This window comes from Otolemur garnettii, unplaced genomic scaffold (genome assembly GCF_000181295.1).
Source record: "Otolemur garnettii isolate 467f Iridium unplaced genomic scaffold, OtoGar3 scaffold00126, whole genome shotgun sequence".
Taxonomy (NCBI): Eukaryota; Metazoa; Chordata; class Mammalia; order Primates; family Galagidae; genus Otolemur; species Otolemur garnettii.
Window position 1 is genome coordinate 4,030,468 of NW_003852521.1, and position 14,033 is coordinate 4,044,500.

Sequence of the window (14,033 nt, forward strand, 5' to 3'; positions counted from 1 at the left end):
CATTGATTTTGAGAAAATATTTTGATTACATATTTTGAAGGGCAAAATGTTTTCCATCTTATTCAACTCACTTGCCTGCTTATATCATTTAGTTGATTCCCATCTCAAGATTTGCATCACAAATACAAAAGTTCAATTTTGCATTTGTGATGAAAACAATTAACTTGCATTCATTCATATACAAGATGCTTTCTAGAAGACTGGCACTCCGTCTTGGCACCATGGAATCAAAAGTGAATAAGATATGGTTTTTGCCTGCAAGGATTTTATTTTGGGGGATTGGAGATTAAAATACAGAAGACAGAAATGACACCATTAGATGCGGGTATGCTTATGGCATTGAAGATACACAGGGGAGGGGGACAGGGCAGGAGAGGTGCGGTAGAAAGTTGGAGCAGTTTTTGTAGGAAGTCCGATGGCTAAACAGAGGATTTAGGGATGATGGAGGAGGCTACCCTGGCAGTGATGACTGGGTGGAGATTTAAGCACGGTAGTGGTGGGGGACGGGAGGGGCAGGGAAAGTGTGAGCAAAAGCCAGAGGAAAGAAATAGCCGGCCGTGTGCCAAATTGCTAGCAGTTGCTTTACTGTTGCAACAGAAACTGGTGGCCCTGGGTGGCCGAAGTTCAGTCTGTAGAAAATGGCAATATCCACAGTAGAAAGCGATGGAGCTTTGTCTTTTAAGTGACACTGGGTATTTAATAACTTTGAATTAAAATTTCCTTCTCATGTAGGAAAAGAATAGGGCTTATGAAATACTTAAGATAGATCATCTATGTCTATAGGTTTATTGTGCTGGAGACCTGAACACTTATTTAGAAATTCTTCATCTTGTGACCTTTGAGAGTTCATGAATTCTACTGTAATATATTTTCCCCTTGTTAAAACCAATAAAGTAGAACTTCATTGGAAGATAGGCATTATTTGCAGACTCAACACCTGCAAAGCCAAGGCCACTTAGAGACCAGCAGGTACCTGGTAATGGCCACTCACCAGCAACCAACTTTCCACCCTCCATTTCAGCAGCCAGCAGGCTGCAGGGCCAGGTGGCACAGCTGCCTGCCACTCCGCCGTCTTCAGGAGCTCTGAAGTGTTTAAAGCCAGAAGCGCTGAACATGCAGATGATGAAGGTTTTCTGTATGTGTTTCTATAGGCTCTATTATCAGTGAAGCAGGAAAAAGAGATCCAGATGAAAATGATACTGACCAGGGGAGAATCTGTCCTTCAGAATACCTCTCCAAAAGGTATTCCTGCCATCCAGCAGCAGCTGCAGAGTGTGAAGGACACGTGGGCTGCCCTTTCTTCTGCAGTGATTCGGTGTAAGAGGTAAGGGAACTCCCAGCTGGGCACTGAGAAGCCATCAGTGAAAGATCAGAGTAATACTTCAGTAACAGACTGCTCCTGTGCTTCTCTTTCCTGCCTTCCTCCCTTCATTCCCTCCTTCCTTATTTCCCTCCTTCCTCCCTCCTTCCCTTCCTTCCTCCTTTCTTTCCCTCATTTCCTTCCTTCCTTCCTTCCTTCCTTCCTTCCTTCCTTCCTTCCTTCCTTCCCTCCCTCCCTTCCTCCCTCCCTCTTTCCTTCCTTCCTCTTTTCTTTCCCCTATCTCCATCCCTCCTTCCCTCCCTCTTTCCTTCCTTCTTTCCTTCCTTTTTAGAACAAAAGAAACTAGATGTAGTCTTGCCTTTATATTGACCGGCAATACTGTGCCTGTGATTAAATATAACTAAAATGCATGTTTCTTGTTATTACTATTCATGGCTTAAAATCTAAAAAATGAATAGATGTTTTGTAATGTAAAGATATATTGATTAAAACTGAGTCATTTACTTGGGCGGTAACCCCAGGAAGTACCAATGAGGGAGCAGGAAAGAGATTAGGAATGGGCAGCAAATAAAGGTTGTGTTATCAGACAAGTCACCACAGTGGGAAACGAACTCAATCTGCTGGGAGCCACGGGCCTCACAGTTAGTGCATCTCAGGGCAGGGGAGCTGGGGTACTGGGAGGGCAGTTGAGGACTCCCCATGGGGGTGACACTCCCCAGGTACTTCTCTCCGACACTGCCATCAAGCTGAGAGCGTGTCTTCAAGCTAAGAGAGCTGGGAAGGGGCAGTCAGAAGCCCAACTGGCTGCAGTGCTGGGTCTGAATGTCCCTGGGGAGGTCAGGCTGACAGTGTCTGCCATAAAACAACCCAAAACACGGTAGTAAAATGAGGTACAAATGACTAATGGAATTGAAAACACAGCATATTGAGAGAAGGAAATATTTACCTTTAATATTTAGACCAATTCAGAAAATTTTACCTTGTTTTTCCATTGTGATTTTCTGATTTTTAAATCTCACTCGGGTGGTTACTGTGTTGATTCTCTCTTGGTCCACCCTTCCTTTAGTAATTCATTTTTTTCTCTTGTGCTCTGAGAGGCGCCTTTTCTGAGTGTCCTGCTCACTTTGATAGGGTTAAACACACACAGGCGTTAGGGTTCTCTCCCTGCACACAGCTTTGCCTCCAGAAAAGGTGCCCTGGAGAATCTGTTTCTCCTTCAAGCCACTCCACATCTGGTGTTCCCTGGCCACTGACCTTTGGGGTTTGTCCAGTCCCACTTTTCTGCCTGTCAGCCTTGGTTTAACTGTCCCTTGCTTCCCAAATTTCTCCTCACCAGAATCCTCTACCAGAATTCACAGTCGATGAGCCCTGGCCAGCCTGCCTTTTCCCAAGCCGGCCACTTTCCTGGCAGCTAGAGTGGTCAGAGCAGACACAAATTCAGCTTTTACACTCATAAGGATTCTCCATATACATGATTATCCTTTCAAATCCCTTTCAGTCAACTCGAAGGCGCCCTTTCTAAATGGACAAGTTATCAGGATGATGTGCGACAGTTTGCCACTTGGATGGACGGCGTGGAAGCCAGCTTAAATGAGTCTGAGAGGCAGTGTGCGGAGCTGCGGGAGAAGACAGCTGCTCTCGGGAAAGCCAAGGTTAGTGTCGGATTTCAGATCCCGTTTATTCTCTTCCAGGCCTCTGTGGATGCCGTCGTCAGACAGAACCATGACTACCGTATGCTAGGGCTGAACATAAAGTAAATCACACCCGGGGCTTGCGCTATAATTTCTAACGGCTTCTTAAACTGGCCTTAAGGTTATGGTTATTTTATTAGTAAATTAAAATTTTCTCTTCCAGGAAAACCACGTAGATGCATGTCTTATGATTGATACAGACCATTTAAAACTTAGCACCTTGTCACATCTCTCAGTATTTTCAGCCCGCCCAGCCCCAGTAGGAGGAAGCACACGGCTCCCTTTCTACCCCATCCTTTTGTTTGGCTACTCGTGTGCCTTTTTCATCCTGATCATACGCATACAGTACTACATGTAAAGTTTGTTAAATAAACACATAAGAAGAATGCATCTTAAAAGTCTTTTATTGATAGTTAGTATTTAATGTTGGAACATAAAGATTTGGAGTCTTCTGGGTTACAGCTGCAGCCTTGCTTCAGGCCATGCCGGCAGTTTCCTCGAGGTCTAATCACGTCCTAAGCAGCACTTACTACCTTCTGCTGCGCAGAAATCCTTCCAGCTCTTGTATCCTCAGTTTCTGTTCATTTTGTTTCTCTTCACCCTGAACAGACTAGATCAGACTCCTCCTTATCCCAGGGCCTTCTTTCTCAATCCTACCTTGCATCTGGCCTTAGGCTCTGCTGACCAGTTCTCTTCCCCTGCATCGGAACAGACCCCTTAGTCTCTCGCCTGTTTCTTGTCCCTACCCGTGGGGTGAATGTCTCCCTTCCCTGTTTAAGAGCCCTGTTGGTTTCTGAGTTCCTGTAGTGTAATCCCAGTCTCCCTCGCAGGGCTTGTAGGAGTGGTGATACTCTGTGCCATCCTTCCTTCCTTCCTCTGCTCCCCTCCTCCCCGCCACTCTGCAGCCTTATTGAATTTCACACTACTTCCTAAACCTGTCACAATCATTGCAACTCTGTGCCTTTGCTGAATCCTTTCCCTCTTCACAGAATGTTCTCGCTCTGCCTTGCACCTGGCAGCCTCCTACTCACCTTTCTGAGGAGTTGGGAAGTCACTCTGGTTGTGATACGCCATCCCTAGGTCCCTAGCACCACTGTCCGCTTGGTTAGCTGCGCTGTTCCCTCGTGGCCTGGCTGGGTCCCCGTCTCCTCATTAACCTTCCAGGACGTGTGCTCACCTGTCTCTCTCCCGAGTGGCGGGAGGTGCTGCATTTGTTCTATGTCCTCAGGACTTCACTCTCTGTCTCAGCAAAGGCTGACTCACAGTTATCCAATAACCAAATGTAACCTAGGCCAAGGCACTTAGTATTTCTGGTCTCATTTGGGCATCCGTAAATTAATATGATCATAATTATCTGCTTCATCATTATCTATATGTGTCTGCAATAATTATTAATTGCTTAATTAATGAAATTATTCATCTATGCAATCGACATTTATTGAGAAATTGCTGAGTGCAAGAATAGTGCCTGACTCAAGGTGAACCACACAGCAAGGCTGTGTGCTGGTGGGGACAGACACACTCAGCTATCAATGCACTAGTAAATAAATGTCACTGGCAAGTACTGTGGAGAGAATAAGTGGCCAGGTGTGAGAGGGAGTAATTCGGAAAAGGCTGATAGAGATGGTTTAGGGCCTTGCAGGAGGGACAGGAAAGGGTGCTCTGAAACAGTAGACATGGAGACGCCACCCTCAATGATTTAGTGCAGAGGAGTCAGTCTGGGGAGGAGCTGAGAAAAGAGCATTCTATTAATAGAATAAACTCAGGTCCCCAGGCTCCGAGGTGGGCGGGCCTGGTGCTGCAGGGACTGCAGACAGGCTGGAGCAGCTGTGGCTGAGGCTCCACAGGGAGGAGTCTGCAAGGGCTTTGGAGGGTGGCAGGGACCCACATGGCCTGCCCTGAGGATGTTCCCCTTGACCCTGACAATTTAGGAAGATAATCCACATTTTAAGCTGGGGAGCCACAAGATTCCATTCCCAATCCTACCACCTTTTCACTCAGGCTACTGGGTGGAGAAGGGAATTGGAATAGGGTGAGAATGGCTGGTGGGGAATCTTCCTAGGCGACTCCTGCGAAGTCCCAGTGAGAGAGGAGGGCAGCCTGTGCTGCACAGTCATGAGGACCGATGTCACGATGTCATGGGGGATAGACCTAACAGGATTTCATGATGGCTAGGAGGACGGAGAGCTAGGGAAGACGGTCCGTCATTCTGGATTGGCCATCTGGGTGGGAGGTGATGGTATTTACTGTTTGAAAAAGGAATGAAAGAGAAGGGGTTTGGCGGATACTGGGGCAGAACGGGGTGGAAACCAGGAACCCATTCCTGGATATGATATATTGAGAGATCCAAGTAGAAATATATAGTAGTTAATTGGGAATTCATATCTTAGAGAGAGTTCTCGACCAGATTCCAAATACACACACACACAAGTAAACATCCATTCATTCACACATGTATCTGTATCAGGCAGATAAATGAACAGTTGGATGGATAGGTAGATAGCCCAAGGTCACTTGTTAACAGTACAGTTAAAAGATATTACTTTAAGCCTTTAAGCAGTATCGTTGCTATGATGGTGCATGGGTAATTTTTATTTTTAAAAATTGCCCTCTAGTTATTAAATGAAGAAGTGCTGAGTCACAGCAGCTTACTGGAGACCATCGAGGTCAAAGGGGCCGGCATGACAGAGCACTATGTCACCCAGCTGGAGCTCCAGGACCTGCAGGAACGCTATAGTACCATCAAGGACAGGGCCCAGGTATGGCCGCCCAGGTTCCTTACAGACTCACCACCCCAGGCCTGTTAGGAGCTGCACTTGTATAAAGACTCATGTATTTTTGAGAACAAGAGGCTTGTGAAAACAGATAGTACAGAAGAGGCGAAATGAATTTTAACACTTCAGAGGTATCATTGGCAAAACCAAACTACTAAAGTATTGTTTGTATATGAAAGCTACTGAAGTAAAATAATCCTAATTCCAAATTCCTAGAAATGTACCAATTTAACAAAAATTTAGCCCAGGTTTATTACAAAGACTCATCAATGCCTTATTATATCTGGTGATAAGAAATTTCCACACTAGGAAATAATCACCAATCATATTTCTCATCTTTCATTTAGGCATCACAAAGAAAATAAAAATACTTTTTTCAGGGTGTGTTCTACTTTATGAGACAAAGAACTTGGAGAATTAAATCTGCAGTGCCTCAAAATCCTTCTTTAAGTTATAATATAAGGATCTCAGTTTTCTTCATTAGCAAATGTGTTTTTTTCTTTGTTTGTTTGTTTGTTTGTTTTGAGACAGTCTCACTTTGTCACCCTGGGTAGAGTGCAAGGGTGTCGTCATAGCTCACAGCAACCTCAGACTCCTGGGCTCAAACAGTCTTCCTGCCTCAGTCTCCTGAGCAGCTGGGACTATGACAGGCTTATGTCATGATGATTGGCTGAATTTTTTTATGTAGCATTTTACACTTTGTGGGGACAATGTCTCATTTCTGCTCAAACAAGTCTCCAACTCCAGAGCTCAAGCAGTCATCCCACCTCAGCCACCCAGGGTGCTAGGATTACAGGTGTGAGCCATTGTGCCCGGCATCAAAAGTGAATTTTTATGAAAAGGAAATTCATTTTTTTGCTACATGTTATAAGGAATTTTGAGATCAAGTAGTTAATGCAACACAATAACCTTTTAAGATTCTTTTTAATGCTGAAATGTGTTTTTAGATAAATCTTGAAGGTTCATTCTGCTAGGAAATCATGCCTATTCCAATGCCAATGATTTAATGATTATATTTTCTTAAAACTCCCAAAGTGAATCCTTACAGCACATTGACCCTATATGTAATAATGTATTCCTATCTTAATGATTTAAATGCTAATTATAGGAAGCAGTAACCAAGTCTGAAAAACTCGTTCGCCTGCACCAAGAGTACCAGAGAGACCTAAAGGCATTTGAGGTTTGGCTGGCACAAGAACAAGAGAAGCTCGACCAATACTCAGCTCTGGAAGGTGATGCCCACACTCATGAGTCAACACTGCGGGATCTTCAGGTAAAGCCACCTTTATTCTGAAGCAAGGGAATCTTCCTTCTGAATGTAAAATTATTTTTTTAAGCAATGGGAAGTTATGACCTTGATTTCTACAGATAACTGATGCATATTAATTGTAACCCAGTAAGGTTTGATCTACAGCATTCCGGGAGCTGGGTAGTATATGCTAGTTGAGATCATTTGGTCGGCAATTTGGACTTGGCAGGACTGGTACTTGGGAACTCTTACTGCTGCCAGGCTGGGCTCTGACAGGTGCAGCTGCAGATCTAATCTGTGGTGTTGACTGGCCCACCTGCCTGTTGCTCCCTAAAGGATGAAATCAGATGTGGGGTACAACAGCAGGATCAATACAATGCGACATTACTCTAAATTCAACTAGTGGCTGTATCTTGGGCCATCTGATTTCAATGAAAACCTACCACTTTGCTGACAATAGAGGGCTGGGCTCAGAGTTCCAGAAGAAGGAATTAGAGAAGCTTAACAATGTGTTGTTCAGACCAATGGGCTGCAATTGGGGGCGAGATGTTGGACACTGTGGGGAAAGTGGTGGTAACCCATTTACTTATTCAACATTTATTGAACACCTAAGGCAGTGTAAATATTTTACTAGTGACTTCAGGTGGTGACGATTAAGATTCTATTGCAGTCTGATGGGGAGCACAGAGCCCTAGATAGATTGTTATAAACAATGTGGTGAGGACGTTGATGGACCAATGCGGGATCTTACGGTAGCATCCAAGAGGGGAGCTCAATCTTACCCTAGGGAGGTGGGTAGGGATCGGGGAGGTTCCCCAAGAAGGGGCCCCTAGGTACACAAGGCACAGGATGGAGAAAGGCCAATGAGGCCATTCCATGTCCCTCCAGGGGTGTGCTGGAACTATCAGCACTGATTAGAATTGGTTCAAGATCGGGCAAGATTTATTGATAGCTTGGGCAAGATGGAAAAAATCAGGACTGTCATCATTTTCTTTGGTATGCAGAATTTCTGGCTATTTCTGTTAGGTCTTGGAGAGTATTGCAGGATGGCAGGACAACAGGGTTGGGGTTAGGAAGTTGGGACTTTAATCCTTGGGGGGACCCAACACTAGATGAATTCAAGAGAGTACCTCTCTGGCTTAGTTTCCTCAACAGAGTTGTTGTAAATATGAATGAAATGGGAGAAAATCTTATTTAAATATATAGTCTATCTGTGAAATAAATAGGATGACAGAAGTTAGAAGGGTCATAATTTCCTTGACTTACAGATTTTATCCATCCTGCTTTAAAAGAGTAAGATGTCCTGGTCCACCATGTTCAGGTGCTGTAATTAGAGTAGAATTGACGTTGTTTTCTTTAGCCTTCCTCAGCACTTCACTCCAGACACCCTTGGAAAGCAAATACCACGCTCCTGATGGTTCCATGCAGGACCTACGCCAGTCACAAACAAGTGTTTCTCTTGTTCTGGTCAGAAGCGAATATTTCACTTAGAATGTCATTAGTGTGATTCAAAATGAACACAAACCCCTGGTTTTGCCATGTATTAATTTCACATGGTCTTGTTTTGAGTCTCCACCAGTGTTAAAAAGGAAGGAAGATACTAATGGTGGGAAACAATAGTGGAAAAGTGTGACGCCGACTCTGCGGCAGAAACTTCCCAGGATCCAGGCGTCCCACAGCGTGCCCAGTGGGGGGAATTAGCTGACAGTGTGGACCATATTCACAGGTCATTTTGTATAAACTGAAGGCCTGATTTGGGTAATAGGACACATGTGTGCATATACACAGAGTATATAGATGATCTAAACATATGTATTTATTTACTTAAATATTGAACCACACTTTCCCTTCAGAATAATTAGTTGAATTTAGGGAAACATGAGAATTTATCTAAATAGAATAATGATTTGGAGAATTAAGTCATTCTTTATAAGCTAAGAAAAGGATGATAAGTTGGGAAGATTAATAACACAGCCCCACAATGTGGTATTTTAAAGAAATATTTATTGGAACACAGACACACTCAATCTTTTATGTGTTATATGACTCTTTAGAGACACGGTAGCAAAGTTAAGTAGTTGCAGAAAAGATCAGTGGTCCACAAAGCCTAAAATATTTACTATTAGACTCCTTATAGAGAAAATTGACAGACTCAAATTTGGAAAAAAAGATTGTACAAAAATTACTTTTAAAAAATCCAAGAATTTAAAAATACATTTTTTGTGGTTTTGGCCATTTTGATTAATATTTTACTATATATAAAAATAAATACATTTCCTCTGGTCCCATATACACACATGTTCATATTAGATATTATTTGAGTGACATCACATTTGAGAAAAATGTTCTATTAGTTTGAATTATGTGAAATTACTAATTTGATAAGTGAAATCTACTAGTAATTTTAAGTAATTTGATCTGATAGTAAGGATTATTTTTCTTAATACTGTATTTTAAGTGCATGTATTGGTACTTTCAGCATTTTTGGTGGGATTTGACTGGATTCCTTTTTAAGTAAGCAGAGTAAGTGACAGTACAGACGTTTTTCCTATTAGAAATACAAGCAAATAGGGCACATGTGGCTCAGTGGGTAGGGTGCTGTCCCCAAATACTGAGGGTGGAGCCAGCCACCTAAAATAGCAGTGGCAACCCGGCCCCAGCCAGCTAAAATAGCAGTGGCAAATGCAACAAAAAATAGCCGGGCTTGTGGCAGGCACCTGTAGTCCCAGCTACTCGGGAGGCTGAGGCAAGAGAATTACTTAAGCCCAAGATTTGGAGGTTGCTGTGAGCTGTGATGCCACAGCACTCTACCGAGGATGACAGAGACGCCATCTCAAAAAGGAAAAAAGAAAGAGAGAAAGAGAGAGAGAGAGAGAGAAATACAAGTATATAATATTGTTTTGCTACCACATTAAAAAATAGCTTATGTGTGCCCTTTAAGACTTGGTTTGTACGAAATGTGTAGGGTAGATTTTAGAGACTGACACTTTGACAAAGGGACGATATCTTCCCCCGGGAGCATCTGGTGGGCACACACGATGAACCAACCGCCCAGGGTTGTGTGCCCTGTACTGTGGAGGTGCAACTTTTCTTGGCTGCCACAATTCCCCAGAGTACACCTTGGGCAAATGATCACTCCTCAGTAAAGAGAGAGTTCATTGTTTCTTTCTCAGACACAAATGTAGCCATGAGCCCATTCCGTGTCAAAACCAGAAGGCTGAGGAAGTGAAGCAGATTCTGAGCCATAATAAGCCTTTAAACAATGGCCCTGGGCTTCTGTTTGTACCTATTAGCTGAAAAGTCACATTTTAGAAACTGTTGACTAAGAAAAATCTTGGTGGGGTTGTGTGTTGATTATTTTAATAGGAAAATTTTCAGAATCTTTCTCTTGGGAGTCAGTATTCAGTGTGAGGAACATGAGGAACATGTTTTTGTGTGTGTGAGGTAGAATGAAATCATTTTCTTCTAATATGAGGTTCCAGCTGGCCCAGTTGGCGGAGGTGAGACATGCCAGGCCGTGCACGTGTGTGATGTGACTGAACCGTGACAGCTGTACCTTCCTCCCGGCAGGAGCTGCAAGTGCGCTGTGCAGAGGGGCAGGCACTGCTGAACTCGGCGCTGCACACCAGAGAGGACGTGATCCCGTCCGGCATCCCCCAGGCGGAGGACCGGGCCTTAGAGTCTCTCCGGCAGGACTGGCAGGCTTACCAGCATAGGCTGTCAGAGACACGAACTCAGTTCAATAACATAGTCAACAAACTGAGACTGATGGAGCAAAAGTTCCAGCAAGTAGATGAATGGCTAAAAACGGTGGAGGAGAAAGTCATTTTCAGGACCGGACGTCAGTCTAACAGGGCAACCAAGGAAATGCAGTTACATCAGATGAAGGTACCAGGCGTGTAAATTCCTGGTCTTTGGCAAAGCATCAGTTATCATCTTGTGTAGTTTGTCTCCTTACATTATTTAATATTTTTGTCTGAGGTTTTGCAAAATCTCCTTCTGATTGCTTAGAAATTTACAGTAAATTACAATGGGGGCATTCCTCTTACAGCGATTCTTTTATAGGTTAGTCTTTGATAGAATGTGGTTTAATGGAAATATTTTATATTTTCTTCTCATAAGCTATTGCCTTGGTTTTTAAAGATACACGAATGCTAGCATTAAAGTTAATTAAGTTTATGGTTTGATATGAAGTTGCTCTAATGGAATGAACTGAAATAATACTTGATAATTAGTTTTATTCTAATTTTTATGCAGTTTCAGCTCATGTATCCTAAATAATGCTTCAGCCTAGGATATTTCTTTTCTTTATTCAGGTATTTTAAAATTGACTTAAGCACAACCTAAGATATAAAAATACATTCCACTCTGGGTTTTTAAGACTGTTTTTGAAGTGTCACATATAAAAATATCCGCACTCACAAGCATACAGTTTTCATTGCATTTTTCATAAAGACAACATATGGCCTATTTTCAAAATTATATCTCAAGATAAAGATAAACATACACTAAAGTGATTTCCCATTAAGAAGGTATATATTTGTTTTATTCAAGAATGGCTAAGATTGAGTCTTCCCCCCCACTACTCACATCATTTCAGAAGTGGCATGAAGAAGTGACCACCTACAGAGACGAAGTGGAGGAAGTTGGAGCAGGAACGCAGGAGATCCTGGACGAGAGCCCCGTGAGCAGCAGGATGGGCTGCCAGGCCACCCAGCTGACCTCCAGATACCAGGCCCTGTTTCTGCAAGTGCTGGTGAGCAAACCCCAGTGGCTCGGTCCAGGCCAGCAAACTTCATAAACCAACATGGTCTTTTCGTGAATTTCTATGAAGATCTGTACTGGTTAACAAAGGCCCTGCCCCAGATCTTTGACTCACTGTTGAGTTTCCCCTTTTCTTTCAAAGGAACAAATAAAATTCCTGGAGGAAGAGATCCAGAGTTTGGAGGAATCAGAATTATCCCTCAGCTCTTATTCTGATTGGTATGGCTCTACTCATAAAAACTTCAAGAATGTGGCTACCAAAATTGATAAAGTAGATGCAGCCATGATGGGAAAAAAACTGAAGACTTTGGAGGTAGGCACGCATGCTTCAGTCTCGCTGCCAGCCTTCTCCTTTCCCTGAGTAGCCCCATTCTTGCCACTCCAATCAGTGACCCTCAGTTCATCCTTTTCACTTGACACCACATGGGCTCTCGAAGGCCAAATCTGGCTTTTATTTATCTGGGATATGTTGTCCTCTGAAAAACTTACACATAGCTGCCCATGAAAGCCTTAGCTAAATTCCAGTATGACACTTGAATGTTAAAAGAAGAAACAATCTATCTCAAATTTATGGCCCATTACCTTAACAAAGAGGTTTAACTCAGACATTTAGGAAGAATTGCTAAGGATGAGAGAAACACCAAGTTCTTTTTCAAGTCTCTGATGTGGAAAAGATACATTGATGAAGACTTTCTAGTAGTGCAGAGAAGGAGCCAGGGTTCCTAATCCCTGGCTGGTCCAAGGTGGTTCTAAACTTCAGCAACTATCTTAAGGGGAAATAAGTGGGCTCAAGAAGGGGACTTGAAATCCTTTGGTTTAAGACTAATTCTTTATTTGTTTCCTACTCACTGCCCTTTTCAGGTTTTGCTAAAAGACATGGAGAACGGCCACAGTTTGCTAAAATCAGCTCGGGAGAAGGGAGAGAGGGCTCTTCAGTACTTGGAGGAAGGCGAGGCAGAGACGCTAAGGAAGGAGATCCACAGTCACGTGGAGCAGCTGAAGGGACTGACCAGCACAGTCAGGAAAGAGCACATGGCCCTGGAGAAAGGTCTTCATTTAGCAAAGGAATTCTCAGATAAATGCAAAGTGCTGACTCAGTGGATAGCAGAGTACAAAGGCATCCTACATAGTCCTGAAGAGCCCAAAATGGAATTATATGAAAAGAAAGCTCAGTTATCTAAATACAAGGTGAGTGCATTGCTGTTCATTGTCAGCTGCGTGAGGAGGGCATGTGGGGAATGAATTGGAGGGAGGTGATTCCTGTGTGTCACCAGGGGTGCTGAAAGACACCTGCACTTGTCTGTTCTCTGGGTGGCCACTGACACCGTGACCTGTGTAGATGTATTTGGTTACTTATACTACCTCAGAGTTATTTTTCACTTTTGGAATATGATATTCAAATATTATATCAATAAATATATTGATTGTATATGCTACTCAATCACTGGACATCTTTCTGATAGATCGATTCAGGTATATGGATCCTCCATTTAAATCCAGCTGTTGTCAGGATCTCATACCTGATTTTATCTGTTCCATCTAGAGGCTTTCCTTCATCTTCTGATACCCAGGACCAAGAGGCTGACCTATAAGAAAACAAGACAAATTTTTAAGAAACATTCTAATTAATAAACTATAGTTAAAGACTCGCCAAATTAATTTTTGAAAGAATAGAGTGTAGATATAGCTATCCATGGTATAGATCTAGGTACTGCCCCTGCTAATTTCTTCTTTTTTTTTTTTTTTTTTGAGATGGAGTCTTGCTTTGTCACCCTCAGTAGAGTGCTATGGCATCACAGCTCACAGCAACCTCAAACACTTGGGCTCAAGTTACTCTTACCAAAGCCTCCTGAGTAGCTGGGACTACAGGCACCTGCTATAATGCCCAGCTATTTTTAGAGATGGGGTCTTGCTCTGGCTCGGGCTTGTCTAGAACTCCTGAGCTCAAGCAGTTCATCCACCTCAGCATCCCAGAGTACTGGGATTATAGGCATGAGCCACCATGTTTGGCCTTCCCTGCTCAATTTTTTGAAGCAATCAACAAAGCTTATATATGGAATATTTGTGTTATAAATTTGATGAAGATGATTTAGTGATAGCCTTCAACAATTGCAGTGTAGTGGCTTACCCAACGCTTTCCCCGGGGAAGCTTCAGTGAACACCTCCTCTAACCAATACGTCTATTAGTAGCCTTGGTTTCTCTGCCAAGCCTGGCAGCTTGTCTTTGAAGATGC

At 43.1% G+C, this 14,033-nt stretch overlaps 1 protein-coding gene across 10 annotated transcripts in view; it reads left to right on the forward strand.

Annotated features, from left to right (window-relative positions):
* Positions 1–14,033, forward strand: part of SYNE1 (spectrin repeat containing nuclear envelope protein 1) — a 448,631-nt gene that overhangs the window by 233,002 nt on the left and 201,596 nt on the right. For all 10 annotated transcript variants that reach the window (XR_002775281.1, XM_023517949.1, XM_023517955.1 and 7 more), the window contains 8 exons: positions 1,152–1,324; positions 2,820–2,973; positions 5,628–5,771; positions 6,895–7,059; positions 10,606–10,923; positions 11,636–11,791; positions 11,942–12,112; positions 12,661–12,987. Coding sequence is in view for 9 of the 10 variants with exons in the window: in XM_023517949.1 (XP_023373717.1) it covers positions 1,152–1,324; positions 2,820–2,973; positions 5,628–5,771; positions 6,895–7,059; positions 10,606–10,923; positions 11,636–11,791; positions 11,942–12,112; positions 12,661–12,987 (1,608 nt within the window). In the remaining variant the exon portion in view is untranslated. The remainder of the gene's footprint in view (positions 1–1,151; positions 1,325–2,819; positions 2,974–5,627; positions 5,772–6,894; positions 7,060–10,605; positions 10,924–11,635; positions 11,792–11,941; positions 12,113–12,660; positions 12,988–14,033) is intronic.